A 24,865-nucleotide genomic window follows, 5' to 3' on the forward strand; every position below is an offset into this window, starting at 1 on the left:
TCCCTTTATTCTTCTCACTTAAGCACCTTTGTGGTGCACTGCATGTGCAAGGTGCGGCATGATGAAAGTCGCATGGTGTAATATTCACTTATTAGATGCTGTGTCTAGGTCATAGCCAAGAAGCTCTGCATTTTATTTTTAAATTTTTTTCATCCATATCTAGGAACCAAAACTGCAGATGTTTCCTCAGCACATGGTGAAAAGTGTAGGGGCTGTGCATGTTACGCAAGGCTTAAAAAAGGTTGGTAATGCTTGGTGTGAAGGCATTACCAACCATAGCATGTCTTACCAGGTATTGCATACCAAAGCTCAGATGCTGTTTGCTGATAACACTGCGATTCCCTGCCTTCTGTGCGTCATGGCATCTTATGAAATGGGAAAAGGACTTGCCTCATTGTCGTGTAGGCATACAGAATTGTGTGCCATTTGAGCTTGGTGATGTACCATTGAGATGGCGCAGTACTTCTTAACTTAAAGGGACACTAAAGCAAAACAATAAATCAACTTAGACGATAAAGTTTTCTTCAGAAACTCTGCTGTGGTTAATTACACTGCAACAGGCCAATTATTAGAAGAGAAAATGAAGGTCAATGTTATATGTTTTGAATTTCGTACGGAAACCCCAACGTCAGCACTTCAGTGTGATGTCACGACATCTAAAGTAATTTTTCGTATTTGGGCAGCGTTGGCTCAGTAAAAGTTTGCGAAACTTGCCATATTCAGTCTTGGGCTCCTTTAGAACACAATGTAGTCAATCTTTACCGCTGAAGAATTAACTGAGACCTAGAAGACGCTGTCAAAATGCATGACGTCACAGTGAGCTGGTGCGGGCTTCTCGTGGTAAGAGTGGTGTTTTTGGTATTGTGGAAGGGTAATAATATTAATACTGATACTGATAGAGATGATAAATACTGTTACAGATGAAATCATTCTTCTCTTTAGTGTCCCTTTTATGAGGTCTGTTGAATTTAAAAGAAAGATCTTGCGATAGTAGTGTGCAGATTTCTTTATTTACATCATCAGTACTTTTTTCTAAAAATTGCTGAAATTTTGAAAACAACAACAATAAGGACTGAGAGATCAGGTTTACAATTCTGTAACTAAGTGGTAATAGAAAACAATATCACAACTCTGCAAACTGCGCCTATTGGGACATCTAAAACAGACAAAATTAATTCATTATTATTGATACTTGTTAAAATTTCTGTAGACAATGTAACATTTTCACTTACCAATCTTTTAAAATATATTTCTCCACTTCAGATGCTCAAGTAGATGGAATCGTGACTTCTGTTTTTGGTTGTGTTATGGAGTTGTAAACTCCCTGCATCAATTTTTGAAATTTGCCACTCTATGGCAATTTTTGTAAAATATTTGAAGCTGTAGCTAGAAATTCTACTTTCCACAATTGGTAAAACTTACCTTTCTCTCTAAAATGCAACAAGGTCCATTCAAACTGGCTCAGCATTTGTCTAACAAGAGCATTTCTGCATTTTACAAGCATGTGAATAGCAAAACTGGAGTTGGCCTCAAGCTAAGGATTCTTCTTAATCCATGGCTGAATGCATGCGTGAACAACCACTGTACAGCTGCATTCAGCAAGACTTGCAATGATGAGAGTGTACCTTATGAACTAGGAACCTGTAGTCAGTCCCAGATCTTTCTCGGTGTAGCTGGGACAATCAGTCCCAGCACCACCGAGAAAGATCACCACATTCACACGCAGAGAACACGCTAGTGCACTCGTCCTGAGCAGTTGGATCCACCTGCCACCCCTCGGGACCATCAGCACCATGGCTGGCCAGCTCCAATAAATTGTGGCTGTGGGGGCTTCTTCTCCTCGGCTGCCTCCGCAAACCCTTTGCTAGATACTTTAACCTCTTTAATAGTAGCTGGTGAGATTTACATCACAGTGCAACACTAGAGCTATGAGGGATGCCATAGTGGAACGACGCTGCAACAGGAACCGGGGTCATATTATGGATCTGTCACTTTCAGTAGGTGGCACCTGGCGGGTGCCCATCAATCAAGTGGGGCATTACGCCGGTTGCTATGTCGTGCAAAAGTGCAAGTATCCTGGAGAGTGATCGGTTAAGCATACAGCCGGAGAACGACATTTCAGCAGAACCACACAACACCACAGGCACTACTTTGAAACTTTAGCTTCTCTCACACAGTCGCTAACTGAAAATCCTAGCTGCCCTGTCTGCACTACTCTGACCACATATTGCATGTTGTCGAATGTAGTGACAGCATCTTGAGCAAGCACAAGACATGCGGTGTCTTTGAGAATGCAGCTTCGAATGGCCGCAGAAATTAGCACTCATTTATATTCACCTCGGTTGCATAGCCTTGTCTTCATCGAACTCACCGTCACCTATCTGTCACATTTCTTCCAAAGTAGCAGCTTCTTTGCCAGCACAGGTGAAAACACCTGGAACTCTAGTTGCTGACTTGGGAGATTGCTGCCTTTCTGAATGTCCTTGGCATCAGAAAAGACCGTATGGCTTGTAACGGTGGCATGTCAAGGAGAAAGGAACACTGCTAGGCGTCAGACATAATCGGCACAGATGAGTTTGTCCAAGAGGTGCAGGCCATCATGAGTGAGAACCCTTGTAAGGTCAATAATGGCCATCCAAGCAGTCACAGGCGGTAAAGTCGGGACATAAGGCACCACCGCCTACATGATGGCTTCACATGCTCCCACATGGCTTGCACAACCAGAGAGTCACTAGGTGTGAGCATCTTCCACCGTATTATACACATTGTAGCTTTTAAGTTTCCAAGATTTGAACCCGCTAGACTACTGTATCTGAGTGGTCATAGAGAGGGGAACTAACAAACAGCCACACAATACAAAATACTCTCATGAAGGTTTTGTGAAAAAACAACATGCACGTCCTGGTCTGAGCGCACAGCCATTTTCAAATCTGTATTTTTTCAGTCACTTTTGTTGAATGTGATTTTACTAAGCATGTTTTCAAAACAGATAGAAACAAACAGTATGTAAAATTAAGTGAAAATGTATTTATTTTGTATGAAACATCATTATTTTTCCCTAACTCATATTTTCATATATCTTATGGACCTGGTATACCTAAAACAAACCATTAATGGAACAGCACGAACAGGGAACGTTTTCTCCAATGATCACTTCAGCGATACTATTGCCTTGGCCACACCTTGGCGATAGTTTCGCCAAAAGTGATCGTCGCAGAATACGTCCCCAGATCGAAGACAAGGGGGCACACAGGAACTTGTGGGTGTGCCCTTGTCTTCGCTCTATGCTGTTCCATCATAGATTCTAGTCAATTTGCGCAGTTATCTACAGTTGTTAATGTGCACTGTGTCCCTTCTGTTTCTTTCGCCGTTCCGTGTGCTTCTGCGTTACTGTGTAAATAATGCCATGCCAACTAGCCCACCAGTCTGTCCCTTTGGAACCATTTATCTCTGTTGCTAAATGTTCTATTATTTTCAGGGCTCATGTGGTAACCTCATCCTTAAGATACTTGTGTGTGCACCTTTGCTAGTATTCCATCTGATGATTGCATAGCTCTATCATAAATACCTACCAGCTTGCCCAGCTACAGTTAGACAGTGATATAATGAATACGGATGCTATCCAGCAAATGAAATTCTTCATCCTTATATCAGCATATAATGAATATGTGCTTTTAATGGATAGTGTATATATCCAAGGTATTTTCTTGTCGTATGTGGCTTCATTATAATGTCATTTTGCTGTAGTATCTCTATTGCTGTGCGTTCCATCTGGGGTAGACAGTACTAAATCTGCGCATGTTGTGCCCTAGCTTTGCCCAATTTATTAAACATTAGCAACATTATTGCAGACATTTTCAATCGTACTAGAATGGCAACTGTATGTGCTAAACAAAGAAGTGCTAGAACAGCCATGAGATGCGTACAGTTTGGTGAACACAAAAAAAACCGAGCTGTTCTTTGAATTGTTGATTTATTTAGTGAAGCCATTCTGTTGGAGCTTTGTTTGCTTATTAGATATGTCACGCATTTAACGCAGGTTTATAAAGGCTACGTAGATGACCCACGGAACACAGACAATGCCTGGATGGAGACAGTTGCCTGCAATTTTCACGATGAAAGTGGCGATGTTACGGGCAAGTTCTCCCTTGAAGCTGGCGATGATGCGGCTAAAGTCAAGTGGACAGATATCAACAAGGAGCTTTGCCTTTATGCTAGCCACTCAGACTTTGTGCACAAGGTGGTCCAACGACTCGAGGCTCACTGGTGATGCGATTTGTGAACCCATCACTGCCCAACACCAATGAGAGTGTGTATTCATGTTCATATGTATTATAACCTTTTCCAACCTCGAACAAGGTGTGTTACAAGTCAGCAAAGCCTTTGTGTTTTTATTCTGACTGAAACCAAAAATATTGTTGAGGAACACTCAGAGCAAAGCCTTATGCACTACCCTAAACAGCAATAGCTGGCCGGTCAACATTGACAACTGACAATGACAGAGATTCAAGCACCCACTCTCCAGTTCTGCTTTGACTTCTACAATGACAACTTGACGATTGTGGCAATCTACACCTCCGTTCAGGAAGAGCTTCTAAAAGCTGTTGCTGTAAAAGCACAGATTGGCCGTTTTATCCAAAAACGAACACACTTAAAAGGAACAATAAAGAAAAACCAAGAAAAAGTTTAAAGTGATAAAGTGTTTCAAAACAATGCTTTATTTAATTTTGCAGTAATAGGTTGAAGACTAGAACTGAAAATAAAGGTCACAGTTCTATTTATTTCATTTTGCACTGAAACCAAAGTATCAGTACATCAGTGTGATGTCAAGGATCTTGTAAGTACAAGGGACAGTCAAATGAAAACCGCAAATGCGTAACAAAAAAACGAAAGATGGCCCCAGTAGACTGTACGTTGGCAGACATGTTCCTAACAGTGCGCCGGATTTTCACAGGGTGGAAGCATCGTGCAGTTGCCAAGCACTGGCACAGGAAAAGTGTAAAAATGGCCAACCCACTAGCAGATTGCTCCAGGGAGAAACAACATTCTGTTGTTCAGTTTCTGCATAGTAAAGGTGTGAAGCCTATCAAAATTAATTGCAGAATGAAGGTCCAGTATGGTGGTGCATGTGTGTCACCGCTGCAAGTCTACGAATGGAGTCACAAATTCGCAAACGGTGTGATGTCCGTGGCTGATGCTCCTCATCTGGCTCAGACACACCCTGTCGTGACTCCAGAAAACATTGTAGCCATTGAAGCCATCGTGATGGAAAACCACCGAGTGACACTGGATGATACTGCAGCAAGTGCAAACATCAGTCATGGTTCAGCATTACCACATTGTGTATGATGTGCTCGGATTCCACAAAGTGTCTGCAAGATGGGTGCCCCAGCAGCTGGCTCCTGAATTGAGACAGCAACACGTTGATGCATGTGTACAACTTCTGTGGCATGTTGAACAAGAAGGGGATGCCTTCCTTGCAAGAATCATCACTGGGGACGAAACCTGGGTTCACTACCACGAACAAGAAACCAAGGGAGCAAGCAAGGAATAGCGCCGTTCGTCGTCACTTTAACCAAAGAAGTTCCACAGGGAAGGTCATGCTGACCCTCTTTTTGGACAGAAAGGGCGTCATCTTGGATCACTACATGTTTCAAGGAACCACTATCACTAGTGAATCATACTCTGACCTCGTAAAAAATTATCTTCGGCCTGCAATCAAATCGAAATGCCGTGGATCGCTGTCTGAAGGTGTTTTGTTGCAACATGGCAATGAACAGTTGCAACATAACAGACCTGAAGTTTGTTGTCGTAAACGTTATCCGAACTTGCTAAGTTAAGTCTTTAGCTCTTTTACAATGCAATGCAGTCTATACTGACAAAAACTTAACCAAGCCTGAGTAGACACTGTCAAAATTCATGAAATCGTGGTTGGCTGGTGCGGGAACTTCAAGGCGGCATCAGCACCAGTCATTCATTTTTGCTCCTTTTCTCGCTCCCCAAGCGTCCTCTCAAGGTAAGAGTTTTCTTTTTTGGATATTTTAGAAGGATAATTTAGTTATACAGCTCGAACTATTTTTCTCTTTAGCGTCCCTTAAACAAAGTTTGCATGCGCTGCATAAAGCAAACTTGGGCCTTGTATGCTTAATGTAGTCTGGTAGACTAGTTCTGCCTAGCATGCATAGAGTCTCAACACCAGAAACATGGTTTCCCAACAGAATAATGTAGACAAAGCTGTGCCAATTCTCACGACTGCCACATAAAACTGCTCCTGTGCTTCAACGCAAACTGAGCAGCGAGAACGCAGCATGCACAGAGGTAAGAGTTGTCAGCACGCCTAGACTCTGCCGCGCAGCAGCAAGCAAAGTGACCTTCATGCTATCTATTGCTTCAACACAAACTCGGCGGCGAGAGCGCAGCACGCACAAAGGTATAAGCCATCGAAGCGCATAGACTCTGCCCTCAACTCAGATCGCTTGGAATATGCAGTTGCTGTGGGAGTACAACGCCGCCCCCCCCCCCCCCTCTCTCCCCTCCCTCCGGAACCTAGCACGCGACGGAAGACGGCGCACTTCCTTCCCGCTTTCCTACCTTGCACGCGCAAGATTGAGCCACGATCGTCGGCTCCCCTTATATGCTTTCACTCGCACATACAGCATACGGCACGCGGTGACGGTGTTATCGCCCTTGGACTTTTTTATGGAACATCGTGGCGATGCCGACGGAAAAAATGCGCCTGGAGTGTTCATATAATTGCTGCTATTGTAATAAAATGAGCTGCCAGAGTTTAGCGCCCTAAGTGCGGCCTGCACCTGTGGAACATACACAAAGTAGCACCTAGTTGCAATACAATCAAAAGCGATGCGCTCTTCAGAAAGATAAAGGGACCCATTTCATTTCGTTGTAATAAAACATTCTGTTAACATGCACAATTCTGCATGAACCTTCTTTAGCACTGAAATTATTGTGTGTCAATTCATGTGGATTTGTTAAGATGTATACATGTTCTGGTCATTTGTTACTGACAATTTTCATTGTTGGTAGACCCAAGTGGCCAGTGGCAGGCTTTTTGTTGTGTGATGCATTGGGAATAAAGGGGGGAAAAGCGATGCGTGAGCATGCAGAGATTGATTTTTAAAAAAATTAACATCTCTCGTTGTGCTCTTTAGTTTCTTGTATTTTGTTTTGTTACACATTTGTGTTGGCCAGAAAACTGATAGGGGAATTGCCACAGCCATCAAAGTAGGAGAGACACGATTCTGTGTGTGATACAATGGACACATACTCCTACCAAATAAGAAGCCATCTTTCCAGTTCGCTACACGTCGTATCTGATGTCACATCACACCACAAGTCTCTTGCTTAAAACTATCTCATCTTCATATAACCTGCCATTCTAGGTCTTTCTTGAATGCCATTCTTGAATCACTTGCTTTTAGAGAATCACATTGGCGCACGTCTCCTTCCTTAGCGCAACCGTGGCTGCGCATGAGCTGCCTGCGCGCCCTAGCTGTCTTAGAAGTAATCTGCCTGCGTGTGCAAGGGTTGGGCGTGCCAAGATGGCATGGCATCATGTGCACTGTCTTCCCGGATGTTTAGTACTGGAGGTTGCGTAATCTCGAGTTTTGAAGAATCGTTGAAGGCAAGAGGCAGACAAAGCATTTGCTCCTCATTGCCGGCACCTTTCATGATAGCGTCGTCTCACTGCGGGTACGTGACACTATCAGCCGTAAGGGCCGAGTGGACGCGAATGTGTGGCTGGCTTCGCTTCGTATCACGATGTGAAGATATCGTCAACACAGTGTGAAATCGTATCTTTCATCGCCCACTCTCAAATTCAACAAAATGAGTTTCTTTTCCGATTTAAATCCGCTTTTTCGGAATGCCCGATAATGCGGAAAATATTGCGGCTCCTTCTGTGTAAAAAACATACATTGGCTACTGTACCTACTTATTTGCATAAAAGGTCAAATTTCATTACAGCAAAATTTCAATATAGTGAAGCAAGTTGCAGATTTTACCAGCTTCATTATACTATTGAGTTTTAACTAATTTATGGAAGGGGAAGTCTTAGTGGGTTTTGAACCGTTCACTTGGCCCTGATTATGCATCTTAGGTAAACAGCGACAGCCAAATATATCCATAGAAAAAGTGCAATCAAGCTGTAGAGTCGGGTAATATTTCAACTGTATAGTACAAGTTGAAAAAGATTTGGTCACAAGTTGTGTTAGAAAATAAAATTGCAATAAAGAAATTGAGCAGGTCTTGATGAACAGACAGCTAAACGCCATCGTGTAAACGACAACTAAACTAGTAAATACAGTATATTAATTTTGCAATATTGAATGACTGCAGTTGCAGGCAGTATGCAAGGCATAGCTTTCCTGCCTGTGAAGCCACTGAAGCTGTTGAAAGGAACACCAAAACATTTGACCTAACAGGGCACGACACATGGCAGTGGGCATCTGCGAAATTTCACTTCAAGGCAATGACCTCAGTTGACAAGTCAGTGGGTAGGATGAAGGAATTGCCTGCAGTTTTCACTTTAATACCCTCGTCATCAATGGTCAAATGTTCATCAGCATTCTTGCATTCATCAGCGTCCTGTGCCACCCATGGGCCCAGAAAACCACTGCTGCTTTTATGCCCTTTGATGTTGTGACGCAGTCAGCTGGAGAGCAGATTCTGAGAGGAAAGTCTTACGTTATAATATTGGCTGCGACGTCTTTTTTTATTCCGACTTTGATATTTTATGTCAATCGCTGTAATGTGAAAAGAGCCTAGTGGGACATATCCATGGGTAATCAGCAATGACATCTGCTAGCTGAAGGACACTTTTACTCATTGTACATGTGATGGCGTGGCAGTGATTAAAGCACATTACATGTACAGTTGGTGTCACCCTTGTGTAAAGTGCGGGAATGGAGGCCTCTGGGGTGCTCCAAAGGCAGCCAGCAACGTCTAACGCTAGCTGTTGGGTCCGACATCTATGGGCAGGTGCTGGGAAAATTTGGGCCCAGTAACTACAGTTAGACATCGCTGGCTGGCTTCGGAGCGCCCCGGTAGCCTCCGTTCTAGCACTCTACATAAGGGTGACACGGACTGTATGTGCTGTATTGTCATACATGCACCAGATTGATGCCACACACAAATTTGTGTTGGAGACCATGCAACATGATAGTACCCTCCAGTACACTACACAGTCATAACAAGAAACAAAATGAGTTTCAATATCAACATTTTTATTTATCATCAGTTTGTACAAAATACACATCTCTAAACATTTTTTGAAGTGAATATTCTTAACTGCCTAAAACAAGCTGCAGTGCCTGACACTGCCATTTTCCTTCCCGTGGAACTCGCGTGACAAGACCTGCCCTCACGAAACATGACGGGTGCTTTCTTCGTAGCCACAGCCCTTGCACAATTAACTTTTGGTATTTAGACTGGACAGGCCACAGCCAGGTGAGGCAGCACAAGTAGCTCGGTGGCCACAGTATTGTACAGTGCACCAGGAACGGCTCGTGCTGGGAGCAAGGGGAGACGAAATGTGCGGTTATTATTAACAGTCTCTAGCAACTACTATCGCCTTGCAAGTGATTGTGAGCTTGAGCCTTTGGCACTCTCGAGCTTCTCAAAGTGTTTCCGGGCGTTCTTGATGTTGATCAGGGTGGCCGCTGGTGCTGTGAGAGAGAAGTGAACAAGCGCTGCCTTGACGACCAGAAAAATTATTACACTCTAAAAGGCAGACTGTGCAGACAAATTTAGGCGGGTCACTTTTGACATTGGTTGTAGTACAATATTGGTTCTAGTTCAATACTGGTTCTAGTTCAATATAAACAAGTCTTGCTGTACTGTACAAAACACTGAGTGCTACTGCACAGTAATGCACTAGATACTGGTGTCACTACTTTACACTTGAAGGGGCCCTGAACCACTTTTTCTCGAAGTCAAGAAATGCGTTTGGAGTTAAAATAGACTATTTCAAAAATACTTTACCGCAAAAAAGTACTTCAATGCATTCAGCAGAAGTTGAGTTATTGGCAATCAAACGTCCTCTATGTGGTGCTTCCACTCCTTCAATTACTTGCACTGCGAAGGCAGGGCGTGCCCACAACGCTCCGCCTACTGAATGTCACTGTGGCGCACAGTTCAAATTTGATTTTGGATGATCATGTAAAAGCCACTACTTCCAATTTTGACACCTACGACACACCATGCGGCTACGCTACGTAGAACCCTGCGGCTACATGCAACTGTAGTGTGCATGCGCAACGTTTGCTTTGTGCACGACAGGGCTTGAGTGCGCACTTGCGATCATATGCTCCAGTCTGGCCATGCTACGTGGTGTGGACCAGCTTTTTCCTACACTAGCTTGACTGACGGATAGTAGCCACATCCAACTTGCGCATTTTGAAGCGTTATCAAGAGCTCAATACGAACAGAAGTCAGCTAAGGCATGTAACCAGGAGCGGCCAGGACTGAGCATGCGCTGGCAAGCGTGCATATGGTCTGACCTTAAGTTTCCCGTGGTTCGAGGCTACCATAAAATTCCGAGCAAACACTCACACCCTTGCAAGAGCCGCCCTCCTAACTTACTGCTAATTTCAAATTTCCGCGCTGTTCTGGGGAAGCGCCTCTCCGCGCCCAGGCAACACTGGCCTGCCACATCCAGTCCACGAAAATAATGGCAAATTCAGCAAATCTCACCGGTGCGCACTGCGGTGCCCCGATGCGCCGTTTTTCATCCAATCATAGTTGCGCCCCGGTGCGCACACGTGTGAACTACGGCCGGCAGTTCGCGGACCGCCGGCCGACGGCAAGATCTGTCTGTCATACAGTACAGAAGATTTCCCTGTTGCACAGCGACATGACCACGCAGCGACAGAGGAGTGGTTGCGGCTACAATCTGGCGTCGCTGGCAGCTTCACCGCCAATCACTCGCCACCGATATCTTCGCTAGGCCTCTTTCGGTTCACTTCGAATCTGCAGCAGACGGCACTTCAGAACAAACTGCCGCCGCTCCCAAGCAGCAATGTTTTGTTACCGTTGTTGCCGCTTTACCCTCTCCTCGCAATAATTTCACACGATGAATCAAACATGCTGATATTTGCAGCAGCGCCAGCTGCAATGCGAGCGTGGCCAAGCCGCTGTTCGCTGTCTGCCATCTGTAGCCACACACTGCAGCTGAGCCAGTAGCGCACCCAGGATCTCTGCCAGGGGGGGGTTGACAGTTTGCCAATACCATCTAAACAGCACTAATTTCAATTTCATCACGGGAAATTGTCAAAAAATGCGCTTTTTGCGAGTGTGCAGACGATTGCGCGTCTTACATCTTAGATGCAGTACTCAAATGCACAAGGCAAGGGGTTAAACAAAAGAGGGGGTCAGGTCGGCCTCAGGGGTGCGCCACTGAGCTGAGCTCAACTTGTATCGGAACTCACATTAGTGCGATACGTTTGACCGTGGACATGGTTAATAAAGTGAACATTACGCGCCAATTTACTCTAGCGGACATCATTTTACCTGGAATAAAAGCTGCATAACCAATGTTCGAGTCGCCGATCGCAGCGACGTGCCAGTGCAGCATCGATGCGCTATTTCTGCAGTTCTTTCGATGGTTTTGAGAGTGATAAACAGCACTAACAAATCTTTAGCTTAATAAAGTGCATGTTAAATAAAATTTTTATTCCATTCCCACTGTGCTTTCTTTTTTTCTTTCTGGCGGGATTATTTTGTCGTCGCCATCTTGAATTTTGGTGCCGTTCCGGGATAGCGGCCCTCCTAACTTTGCCGGTAATTTCGACTTGCTTGTGGGGGGCGCTTGCTCGGCATTTTACGGTAGTTGAGTGTTCAAGACTAGTCAAAACTGGCAAGAACCGACGGCTACGGCATCGATAAGCGGGGTGGCCAAAGTTTAATTCCCACATGGGCAACCGTTGCTAAGCATGAGCAGACGATAATCCACTTGTTCTAGAAGTACGTAATTATTATCGAAATTCGAAAGCAGGTTTTTGCTTACTTCAGCCTGTTTCAACTGCGTCAATAGAGGAGGAAAGAAAAATTTCATTGATAGGAAAGATAGAAGTCGACCTGAGCTAATGCACTCTAGTCTGTTACTCTGCACTGGGGGAGAGGGGACGGGAGTGAAAGTACTGGAATGGATGATGATAAGAGAAGTGGTGAGTGCTTATGTACATTATACGGTGGCCCTACTAGAGCAACTTGTCTAGCTTCTTGTCATGCAGAAAGTGCAACAGCGCTTTAGTAGTCTGCATTGAAGTTGCAGTGTCAGGCCATGGGCCTAGAATAGCGTAACTGCGTCAAAAAATATACACAGTCACAGTAGGAAAAAGCACACTGATCAAAGCACCCTTCTTGATTGATGTCAGCTATTGGCCAATAGCAGCCGCGTATGGGAATCTGCTACATTACGAAATAAACCATCCAGAAAAGAGTGAGTAGCAGACTTCTGTTGACAAGAGTGTTTGAAAAAAAGGTGACTTGGCACTCAGCTCGTGAGCTTCACGTGGTGCGCACGACTGCAAAATTTGGCTGAGATGTTCACAGCAGCATATGCTATCCGCGGACTGTGTTCTTTAACCAAGCCCGAGGGGTGGTTCAGGATACCCTTTAAAGCAAAATATCAAAAATTTGTTTGTTAGAACCACATATCAGATAATTATCTTGGTGTACTTTTCATAAGATTGCTTTCCTTTTTGTCTTTTCTTTTTTGCTCAGGGTCACTGAATCCTACTTATACTCCCCACTACTTATGCCATCTACACAAGCAACACTATACAATCAGTTGTTAAAGGGGCCCTGAAACAATTTTTGAACATTCAAAAAAGTTGCCGATCTGTTACCAAGGCTTCTGTGAACATGTGAGCCACACATTGCACTGCACACAGCAGGGAATTTACAGACGGCTCATGTCAAAAGCAGTGAACAGTCGCTTGCTCTCGCACCCACAATGTCATCATTGAAAGCAGTTGGTCCGCCAATGCTATTGGCTGATTTTGTGATCGAAAGAACATCCTTGGTAATACCGAGTCAAATAAATTAAAAATATATATGTCTGCAATTTCAAAAAGAGAGCAACATCATTTATCTTTGCACTGCGCGCAGCTGTTACGCATGGCCTCCGAGAAGGCAGCGACGTGCTGCGCAGTATAGTCTATCGCGGCCGCCACAGGGCGATGAGCCCTTCTGCCGCTGCAACACTCAATGTTTGGCCAGGGCACTGCCCTCTTGGCTTCTCCGATGTGTAGCTTCCAGCACGCTTGCAGAGAAAAAAGAGAGAGAAATCCGGGTATCTATGCAATAACTCCACGTATAGTTGAAGGATTGGAAAAATTTTTGCACCACGAGAGTCGTGGGACAACATACTACTTTAATAGTGAGGCCAGTCTATGATTAGTTAGAAAAGTATTTCAAGGCCCCTTTAATAGCACCAAAGGGCTGTCCCTCCTCTTAATGTTGACAACCTGTGAATGGCTGTGCAAATAAAGGAATGAGAAAACTGCAAACTTACGCATGCTAGGATCAGCCATGATCACCATAATGTACGTGTTTGGGGTGAAGACATCGATGAAGGCAGCAAAATTGCTATTTCGCACTTCCATGCTTTGGAACTGGGCAGCCAGCTTGCTGCAGCTCAACTTGAACTGCTTGATAATGTTGGAGACCTTCTCAAAGCGGTGAACATCATGATGTGGCTTCCGCTGGCAGTGGCTGATTATCTGTTCCGAGGAAGAGGCACAGTTCACAGGAAACGTTAAGGACACCGGAAGGTACTGACAGAGACCAAGAAAATTATTGAGAAACTGCTGCCGGTACTTCAGGCACGACTTTAAAAACTTAAGTTTTTACCCAATCACCGAGGCCTAGTGCCATATCATGCATTTGGAAGCACCTTCTCAGAAGTTACGGATCACTGAACGAGTGTGGCTCATTCGAGCTGGGAATGCAGAGAAGTATAATCGCACAGGTCTCGCCCATGGACTATATGCCTGTCAGATAATGCCACAGCATTTAGCGCTGGTCATTTGTTCCAATGCCGAACGCCTTAAAGCCTAATTCTTTACTGCATCATCAATTTACTTATCTGCTGAAGCGCAGAAGTTGTGGCAGAACGCGATGACAGTATGCTAAAGCATTACTCGCGTGGCACTTTACCCCAGTTCTGTGGAGAGGTGGTGCATGCTATGTGGGCCTAACATATCAGACGAAGCTAAAAGGCTCAATTTCTGCAGTACGCTTTATTACAGTGGCTAACAACGCATTGCGCACGCCTTCGACTCTGGTTTGTCCGAAAGGCAGTCTACGAGTGTGAGAAATTACATTCTAAATAATCGTTGCGCAGTCCTAGGAGTTCAAATTTGCGGTACTTTTTTTCTATTCAAATGCATGCGACTCTGCCTATCAGTTCGAATAATTTCTCGTAGATTTCGAATTACGAGGATTTCACTGTATAACTACAAATTTTACTACCATATAGATTCGTGTAAGGGCCGCAACCCCAACTTGGCAGCCCAAAATTTGGAAAAAGAATTTTCATTGGAGAAGCAATCGCGTTTGGTGCCCCAATGCCGTGTGCGCGGATCGGCCAATTTTCGTGCGCCGCGTACTTCCACATGCCTCTACTACATGGCGGGAGCTGTGCGTTGACCTCTGAGGCAATGGTACATCCGGGGATCCAGGGTGTGCAGTAGTCGCTGGATGCGCCAGCACTATTTTGACCAAGAGGTTTGGTCCCTTGTAGGGGTGCACCTCATCAAAATTGTGAAAAAAAAAAAAAAAAACATGTGCGGCCCTTACACGAGTCTATACGGCATGTACTACTACCGCCATCAACCCCAACCCCAGTCCATGTGTAAGTGCACAAGCCAAGTAAAATTTAAGATGTTCTCACAATATCTAAATTAAAAAAAAAAAAAACTTTAATAGAAACTCGTGTTTAGAACTGCATCCACAACTAAGACATATCAAAAGCCAGCAAGCTACAAAATTTACAGAGCATAAAGCCAATATCATTCATGGCCAATATGTGCTACAGCCCCTTTGCTATGCCACTTCAATTGTGCTGGTTCAGAATAAGTTACTCAAATCAAATCAAATTTCTAAGTAATGCTAACAGCAATGGCGTGTCATATTACAAGAGCTTGCTTACAAGAACCATCACATCTATCTGCACACTCACAAGGAAAGTCGCACGCTCGAACAGGAGGACCTCATTGGCGTCGATGATGTTGGTGAACTGTTGCAAGTTGCTTTCCAGCTGCTGGACATTGGGTATGAGGGTGTACACAATTGATGACCAGGCCTGCATACACACAATCATGGTCACACACATGCCAAGGCGACTCCTCTGCAAAGCATAAACTCGTTCTGCGGAACACACAACAACGTTGCAGTTTCACCCAAAGGGCAAAATACTGACAGTGATGGCAAAATATCAGAATAGTGCATGAAGTAAGGCTCGTAGATTTATTGGTAGTATAAATGGCTGTAAATATTCATTTACTAGCTAAACACATGTGGTGTCACATGCCCAAAGATGCACATGAACAGAGTTCATTTGATGACCACGAGTGTCATAATGCTGGTGTGGTGAGTAGTGCCGGCAGTGGGAAGCATGCACGCGTGTGCCAAAGCAAACATTCAGTGCTGCCATTTCACCATTTCAACTGAACTGCAGCTCTGACGCTCGGCATATAAAAAGACCTCCGACACTGGGCGCAGGGGAAGACAGCGTGCACCAAGGCACCAGCTTTCTTAGCTCACCCTCGCATGTTCGCCCTGGCACCTGCAGCAGATTACGTGACCTAGAAGATGCAGCCCGCAGGCCACGCATGTGCCATCATACCTGAGACAATTGCTATCGCAATAAAAGGAACAGTCTATTTCAACGAGTGGTCACTGCCTTTTATTTAACCTGCAGTGCATTCTTCCAGCAAACCAGTGCCACAGGCATTGGTAGGTTTCAGGTGGACAAGGTCATTGAGAACATGATAACTGTTTAGTGGGTGAAACTTGGAAAGTGGCAAGACTCATACGCTTGACTGGTAGTCATATGCAATGCCATGAACTGCGTGCAGCCATCATTAGGCAACACCATACATTCCAGCTTGTTTGGTTAGTGCAACAATTAAAAAAATAAAACATGCGCTGCAGAGGAAAAAAAAACTAAAAACAGATTTAGAGAAACCTGATACTACTACATATACTGCATGTGCAACATGCATGAGCATGTAATATATTATCCATCCCTTGTAAACACAAGAAAGAAAAGAAAAAAACACTGTAGATGTTGTCATCGTAGGCAAATGCCATTATTTAGTTCGTTCAGCAAATTCATGGATAGTGTTGCAAGATTTCATAAAAAAATGTATGTAGCCAATAGACAGTTTGCATACAAAAATTAGGTATTGCAACAGCGTCTGCTCGTGTTATACAATACCATGAACTGCCAAGCAAACTTGTGCATAGTGTTTGGGTTGCACTGTCACCATGCTATGCAAATTATTCAAAAATACAAGTGCACTAACTACTATCATCATTGTGTAATACACGTGGAAGAAGATAAAGACAACACAGAAGTCAATATGAAGTTTAATTTCTCTGTCAACTATTCAAACCGAACTGCATAATCAAGTTTACAAGAGAGGTACCGGCAACAAATTTGTGTGGTACGTGTCTTTCTTTAGTGCAATAGAAAGGTTACTGGTCAGAGTGTCCAATCCTGCAGTGGTAACGCGGAAAACACTGTAGAACATTTTTATCAGAATTTTTCAATCTGCAGTGGCGATTGTGATCATGAAACCTTACACTAGAAACATGCTAGAAACGGTGATAGGTGAATGCGATAGCGACTGCACATCTGCATTGGTGGGGAGCAGTAGGATACGCCAGCAGTGCTATTCATGTAGCAACGGCACTCATTTACGGTACAATTAGTGGCTGACATTTTTATCTCACAGGCAGGGCTTGAAAGTCTCATAGGGTGGCGACCAGTATAGCCCACGCACACCACTCACACATGCTATATATATATATATAGAATAGAAGCAGGAATAAGCAAAAAATAAATGTCAACTTCAAGCAGTGAAGTGAAGCCAACTTTCTCTAGAACTAAAAAAAAGATAGAGGTGTTCTGCAAATATATTATTGAGTCTATTTCGGCCATTTATTTAATGTGCTGATTCAATCAAGTATTTATGAAAAATTGGCATTTTGGAAAAGTTTTATCAAATCTAACTCGGGAGGTAAAGGGTACAAGATGTGTGAACTCAAAGCGAATAAGTCTAGCTGCAAGAACATTAGTTGTCTTGCTTCAGTGACGACTGACCTCATGCACTACAACAATATATTTTATGGTTTCACACCTGCTTACCTACAAAACTGGACCAAATGCATGAGTCTTTGGTATAACACAGCACTCGTAATACACAACTAAATGAATGATGATGATGATATGTGGTGTTTTATGGCGCAAGGGCCAGTAATGGCCAAAGAGCGCCAAGCGATGGTGTTATGTGTTCGATGATACAAATAATCACAAAGGGGAAACGTGGCTGACTGTGAAAATATAACGCGGCTGTATAGAGGCCTAAAACCAGTAGCAACATGTAAACATAACAAATTAATGAGAATGGCTCGTGAGGTGTACTGTGAACCAAAAAGCTATACTCGGATGGAGTAAAATACTAAAATGTATAAATACCAGTAGCACTACTGCCTCACCGAGGCCCTTAAGTGCAAGAGCCTGGAGGCAGATGCTCCACAAAGCACTACTATCGCAGCAGGGGCCTCGGGCGAGAGGCGATGCTACGATACTTGTGGGCCAATAATTTGCAATGCACCAACATCCTGTAAAAAGTTAAAAACTGATTTACTGGGGAAAAAAACGGGTCTCTACCAAGGAACATTCTCGGATGAAAAGGAATATGCTGTCGGTAGGCTAGAGGGAAGTGTTTTTTTCCTTTCAGATTCCACTTTCCGACACTCCAGCAAGACGTGGAGGACGGTCAGTGTCTCGCCACACTTACAGCAGGTAGGAGGTTCGCTGCCGGTCAACAGATAAGAGTGTGTGCCATAGGTATAAAAATTAGCTCGCAACCTAGAGAAGCCAAGGTGAACCTTCACTAATTCGCAAGCAAGTAGCTTCACACTCAGGTGGCTCATGAAACAGTAAGATGTGGCAAGAATCTTAGTCAAACGAGAATGGTGACCGTCATGTGCAGTGCCTCGGAGAAATGCATGTAGCACTACAGAAGCCAAGGTTCACTAATTCGCGAGCAAGTAGCTTCATGCTCAGGTGGCTCATGAAACAGTATGATGTGGCAAGACTCTTAGTCGAACAAGAGTGGTGACCGTCATGTGCAGTGCCACGTGGCTGACTGTGAAGATATAATGCGGCTGTATTGTCGTACTGCATGCAGCAGTACGACAATATCTCCTTTCCTGTTTTTTTCTCATGCCACAACTGATTAATTGCAATTGAATAATTAATAGAAAAATTGGAGAGTTAGAATTACCCTACACAAGGCGCTACTACTAATTAGACCACCTCCAGCGCTTGTCGATAGGTGCCGCAATGCTACAGTTGACCTGCCGAGGGGGCCGAGCCCCTCAAAAAATGGAAGGGAGGCCAGGCCCCCCTGCCCCCCCCCCCCCCCTCTGACATTAAGCACTACTCACAGGGAGACCACAGAACTCGCGGTACTCACCCGCTAACCCACACGCGCAAAAAAGCACTCGCGTCCGTCGGCAGGCAATGAGGGACCCCACAGCTCTGCCATTCTACTCATTGCTGCAAAGGCAGCATCGCTCGTTGGCGTGAGTTTTTTTACAGCTCGTAATACGCATAGAATAAAGTGCAAATGTCTATGTAATATACAGTTAAACCTGCTTATAACGAACCTCCATATAACGAATTCCTGGATATACCAGTTTTTCGATTCCCCGCCGTTACTCCATAGAAGCACATGTATTTGAGACCTCTACGTAACGAAGTGGCAGCGGGAGACCCCCTCGATATAACGAATTTCCCCCTCCGACCACCTAGAGATTTCGCCCCAAATTTTGTCATTTTTGCGCGAGCAGCAACCGGAAGCACCTTCTCCGCCGCGATGGCATGCAAAGCGAGCGCACGTGTGCGTTTGTGCGTGTGCGAGGCGGCCCTGCATCCCTCGACCCGGCGATCTTGCCGCCGCGGGCGTGACCTTTCCCCTTCCCTTCATTCAAATCTGATCCTGCCGCTTGCTGCAGCTGGCCTAGCCCGCCAAGCCGGCACTCTCTCCTTTTCCAGCTGATGTTGCCGACGCGCTGGTACACGCTGTGGCAGATCAGACTCGATGAGCGCGGACACGCGCTGTCAAACGCTGGCGGCGTGTGGAAGCGCCGCTGGAGAAGCGAGCGAAGTGACCTTCATGCTGTTGTCTATCGCTTCAACGCAAACTGAGCGCCGAGAACACACAGCACGCAGAAAGCTACGAGCCGCCGACGCACCTACACTGCTAGACTCTGCCCCAACGCAGATCGCTTTCAAGATACGGCCTGGGCGACCGCGCGCCGCCTCGCTAACCCTCCCCCCTCGCTCCCTCGCCGGTGCCTCGAGCGCAACGGAAGAAGGCGTGCTTCCTCCCTGCTTTTCTTGCGCGCGCGAGATTTAGACGCGGTCGTCGGCTCCCCTCACACGTTTTCACTCGCACATACAGCATACGGCGCGCGGCGACTGCGTTATCGCCCTTGGACTTTAGGGTACGGCCACGCTAGCGGCAAAAACACGCAGCAAAAACGGGCGTCAGAAACGCTCGGCAACGCGTCATGCTGAGCGCGGCAAAAGCGGCAGGAATCGGGGGTCGTGCGGCGTGGCGCGCGAAATGGGTTCTGCGGCAAATGCCGCGTGCCGCGAGATGAAGAACCAATCAAGAGCGACGAGGGTGACATCACGGAGCCATCACAACCGGAACGCCGCCGGTCTGCGCCGGGTTTTCAATCGACGATCGTCGTCTCTCGCATGAAACAACGAGCGCTCGCGGTGTTGCTCGCCCGTTCGGAGAGTGCGGGAGATCTTAACGCGCTGCCGAGCGGCGAGACGCGCGTGCCACGGTGGCTTCGCGGCAAGGCGCTGACGCGCGGCAACTTGCCGCTCGCTGCATGACGCGCGCGTTTTTTGCCGCTAGCGTGGCCGTACCCTTAATACGAAATATCTATGAGCCAAAACCAATGTTAGGGCCACAACGCGTCACGGACACCATCTTTATATAGCAAATACGGATCTCAAGGGCCATACTTTTGCTGGCGGAAACCGAAAATACGTCATAGTTGTCGCCCCCGGCACTTTGGGCGGCCAATGCCATCGACAAGCCACCAAGCCAAGCGACATGAAAAGTCAAAATGGCCGCTCGGGCCGGCGCGGGTTGGCAGTTCGCAACGTATGATGCGGGAACGGTCCCACAGTTGCGACGCAACAGCGGGGTTACCAATGCATTGAGTTCTAAGGGAGCTGTGCCGGGAACGGTCGAAAACGATATAACAGCCAGAAAAACGCAGCCCCCGGGAACGTAACAGTGAGGTTCTACTGTAACACTATACGACGCTACGACGCCACCGTGACGCTCGGTCTTCGTTTCCGATGCCTCGCGCTTGTGCGAAACGACACGCGTCCACGCATCCGGTACCTGGTGTGACATTCCGAGGATGAGTGCTTCGACGAAAATGGAAAACGGGTGCGCGTTACAATTGAGGGCGCGTTAGAATCGAGTAAATACGGTAAACGTTTATTTTTCGAATTTTCGTGCCGAACCTGCATATAACGAAATCCTCTTTATAACGAAGTTTTTCGGGAATTTGTCAATTTCGTTATATCCAGGTTTAACTGTAAATCTATGGATTTTAAACAATCAGTATGGTGCACTTCGTGACAGCCGACTTACGTACAGTAATCTGACTGCATGCATCTCAAGTACCAAGATGTCTCCACCAGTTCGCGCCAGCGTATCATTTTTCATGACTTTCAGTGCCGATTTAAAATTATAATTCCTACTTAAATCACGAACAGCATGCTCGATTAGAACACTATAAATCATGGTCTTTTCATTTCCACCAACATCTTGCAACATGTTCTGCATGCTTGTCAGTCCATTTAATTGTCAAAATAAGAGACATGATACACTTAAATTTTAAAAAAATTTTAATCGGGACAGAATAGCAACATTCTCTTCCGATTTCTAGTGCAGTGGCTAAGTCACTGATAATTATTGATGTAGCCCCCAAAGAAACATATTAACCCATGTTGCAGAAAATGCGGTGTCAGCATCCACCAGTGGCAGTGTGTTCTGTGAGAAAAAAATCATCCCGAACCACTACCAAACAGGCGGTGTAGAGGCGTTACTCCGTGTGGTGCAGAGGTATTACTGAACTAATTGTATTTCTCAAAATAAAATGTGTAAGAAAATTTGTGAAGTCCGATTTACACACAACCTACAGACGTGATAGCATCGGATCATAATTTGAATATACGAGAAAACATCATTCTGTTACGTGGAAACTCAAACATATACAGGGGTATGAACCAGTGATGAGTCACTGCTTGCAGCCTCTGCCTTACGGGGTATGAGCCATTGCACTGCCCTGCACTGCCGCCGGGATGTGCCTACCATTGTCTTCTATCGGGCCCAGTGTCACAGAAAATCCGGTGTCAGCGTCGACGGCGCCCGATAAGGCTATCACGTTCCAGTCTTCAAGGCAAAGCCTAAGTGTCCTCCGAGTTTTTTTCATGCATTGTTGCCTTTGTTCTAATCAAATGTTAATGCAAACTATGTTGTACCTGCTTTTAATGCTGGAGCTCCATTCTTATAACTTCTAAATTGATTAAACTTGCACTCCTTGTGTACAGTAGAATCTCGATAAACGGAAATTGCTTAAAAGTAATTGTTGATTAAATGGAACAGTCGCCTGTAATTTGGTTGGTTTTGTATTAAGATAATGTAAAAAAACTTTCGGTAATCGAAACTAAAATTTCCGCGTCACAGTGTAAACGGAACCGAAAATGAAACTTCTTTTCAGACCCATCGTCATGAGCACCAGTTTTTTCCAGCTCCGGCTGTTTCGTTTTTGTTTTTAGCCTCGTAAGCCTCACCTCGAATACAACACCGAAGTTCTTGCTCTAGTCGTTCAGTCTCGGTTCAAGTGGCCGAGGTTACAAGGCTTAGACCCCGCCGCCTCGTTTGTGCCGCCGTGGTGCCATTCGTGCTTCATTGCCGCGTTGGCGTCCTTTAACTTCGTTGGCTCGTAAGCGCTCCCGAAGTTGAGGCCTAGCCTGTTGTTTCAATGGCGGCACAGAAGCATGCACACCATGCGCTTATGTTAGAAAAGAAGATGGACATCATTCTTGACTTCGAAAGCGGCTCTTACACAAGTCGGTGCTCGCGACAAAGCATGGCGTCCCGAAAAGCAGCTTAACGAGGATCCTGCACGACAAGGAGAAGCTACAGGATGCCTTCGAAAGTTCACGATTCGGGCCCCAGTGGAAGCGTCTGCGACAAGGTGACCACGAAGGACTGGAGAAGTGTCTCGTGTTGTGGCTTAGGAGAGCCTGGAGCCAGAAAATTCCCATCAACGGACCACTAATCCGTACCAAGGCAGAAGAGTTTGTCCTTCAACTCGGGATAACAGACTTCTTGTGCAGCGAGGGCTGGCTGACAAGGGAAACGGCCTCGTTTTCCGCACAATTGCAGGAGAAACCGCAGCAGCTGATGTGACAGTGTGTCTCCACTAGCGTGCAAGGTGGCTTCGGGAGATCATGCGTCAGTTCTAGGACGATGACATCTACAACATAGATGAAACGGCGCTTTTTTTAAGCTCCTGCCAACGAAATCGATCACTTTCAAAGGTGAGAAATGCACAGGTGGCAAACTCTGCAAAGAAAGAGTAACTGTTCTTGTAGGAATGAACATGTTGTGCAGAGACAAGTTGAAGCTGCTTGTGATCGGGAAATCCAAAAATCGTCACTGTTTAAACCCTTTGAGGGTTGAATTTTTTCGCCAAATGCGACCCCCCCCCCCCCCCCCGGGTAGATTTTTTTTATTGCTGATTTAAATTCCTCGAAAGAACTTATTTCGGGAAAAAAAATGGTCGTAATTTTTTTAGGGTGATCATAAAGTGACGAAAAAATTGTGTTGCAAAATACACCATGTTTATTCATGAATGAGAAGATAAGCAAGCGCATTGAAAAATGGTTGTGTGCACGTCCGGAAACCAAAACAAGTGAGAAGTCTTCGTCTTATCGCCAACAAGGTGCGATAGAGCTTTTCAAGTCTCCAAAAAAGGAAACGCAAAAACGGCAGCATCATTTGCGCATATACGCGCCTGCCCAGGAACAGGTGTAATTGCGCTGCTGTGAGTGATAAACGATCGAGTAACAAGCGGTCACCCTTTAAGAGATTTAAAACCAGATAGCCATCAGTTTAGCACATGCAACAAGCGGGAGCCACCGCAGGAGAAAACCAAAACTTGCCGCCGCCGCGCGCGCCCAGATGCGCTAGCGATAGCCGACGCGTCGTTGCCATAAAACAAAAAATAAATAAATTTTAAAAAAACACGGAGAGGCATCGGCACAAGTAAAAAATTCCATGTGTTCCCGTCGAGTGGCAGCACATGCCAAGCCAAAGAAATCATCGAAAGATGCGCGCTTTTTAAATGTACAAGCGATGGCGTACATGTACGTTGACCATTTGACCATTTCATTCATATTCATTGACCATTTTGAAGGTGTTCGCGGCGGGCGTATATGTATGTCTTTGACCCTGAAAGGGTTAAGGGCATAACTAACATGCCCGTGATTTACGAGTCGAACTCAAAAGGCATGGATGAAGCAAGCCCTCTTCAGCAAATGGCTGCACACTGAGGATGCGTGATTTTCGCGGCAGAAGAGGAAAGTACTTTTCCTTGTTGATAACTGCCCTGGACATGGGACTGTAACAGGACTGAAGTCGATTCAGTTGGAGTTTCTTCCAGCCAACACCACGGCACTGTTGCAACCCATGAATCAGGGAGTTATCCAAGCCCTGAAAGCCCGCTTCCGCAAGGGTCTCCTGCAGAGGATGCTGGTCTGTATGCACCAGAATAAGGAATACAAGGTGGACATTCTAGGCGCCATTCACCTTATTGCCGATGCCTGGAGGCAGCTGACAGCATTGCATTAGGCATGCCAGATTTTTTTCAAGTGACCAGACATCCAACTTGCAGGATTTGCCTGAATGAGACAATGAGGATGCCCTTGAGCGGCAGGAGGTAATAGAGCAGAGTGCTTTAAAGGAAATCCCTCTGGACTTCAATGAGTATGTGCACATCGGCAGTGATTTTGCGACTTGCCCTGAGAACACAGTGGAGAGCGTTGTTGCTGAGGTGTGTGATGAAGAGGAAGATGAGCCGGAAGAGGAATCTGAAGGGGTAGCTACTGTGGAGCCTACCACATTTCAAGGAGCAGAATCAGCTGTGCAGTATCTCAAAAATTTTGTTTCAGGAGGAACCGGGATGTGAAATGTTTGTCCAAAGCTTAAGTGCCATGGAAAAAACTATCCTAAAGATGCAGTTGCAAGGACTCAAACAAAACAGAATTGGTGCATTTTTTAGTGCACGGTGACTAATTATTGTCAAATAAACTTTGTGAGTGCAGTGCCAATACCTCTTGTAGTTTTCTTGCTTTCTGAAAAACTATCAGGTACATTCACCTTCTAGTGCTTAGAGTTCCATAAAATGGTATTAAAAGAGTGTACGCACATAAATCTGCACTTTTGCACATATCTCTCAGTAAATGGAACTCCTGTCAAATGGAACTAATTTTTTCGGTCCCTTA

The 24,865-nt window shown here is 45.4% G+C and overlaps 2 protein-coding genes across 10 annotated transcripts in view; one reads left to right on the plus strand and one right to left on the minus strand.

Annotated features, from left to right (window-relative positions):
* Window positions 1-4,379, plus strand: part of LOC119441814 (ADP-ribose pyrophosphatase, mitochondrial) — a 234,038-nt gene extending 229,659 nt beyond the window's left edge. For all 9 annotated transcript variants that reach the window (XM_049661640.1, XM_049661643.1, XM_049661641.1 and 6 more), the window contains one exon: window positions 4,040-4,379. In XM_049661640.1, coding sequence (XP_049517597.1) covers window positions 4,040-4,270 — 231 coding nt within the window. In that variant the 3' untranslated portion in view covers window positions 4,271-4,379. The remainder of the gene's footprint in view (window positions 1-4,039) is intronic.
* A 4,842-nt stretch (window positions 4,380-9,221) lies between these two features.
* Window positions 9,222-24,865, minus strand: part of LOC119441816 (ras-related GTP-binding protein A) — a 30,417-nt gene continuing 14,773 nt past the window's right edge. Inside the window, exons 6-8 of the mRNA XM_037706442.1 lie at window positions 15,203-15,325; window positions 13,535-13,742; window positions 9,222-9,683 (exon numbers count right to left, since the gene is read on the minus strand). Of these exons, the coding sequence (XP_037562370.1) occupies window positions 9,583-9,683; window positions 13,535-13,742; window positions 15,203-15,325 (432 nt within the window). The 3' untranslated portion in view covers window positions 9,222-9,582. The remainder of the gene's footprint in view (window positions 9,684-13,534; window positions 13,743-15,202; window positions 15,326-24,865) is intronic.

This window comes from Dermacentor silvarum, chromosome 2, assembly GCF_013339745.2.
Source record: "Dermacentor silvarum isolate Dsil-2018 chromosome 2, BIME_Dsil_1.4, whole genome shotgun sequence".
In the NCBI taxonomy this organism is placed as follows: domain Eukaryota; kingdom Metazoa; phylum Arthropoda; class Arachnida; order Ixodida; family Ixodidae; genus Dermacentor; species Dermacentor silvarum.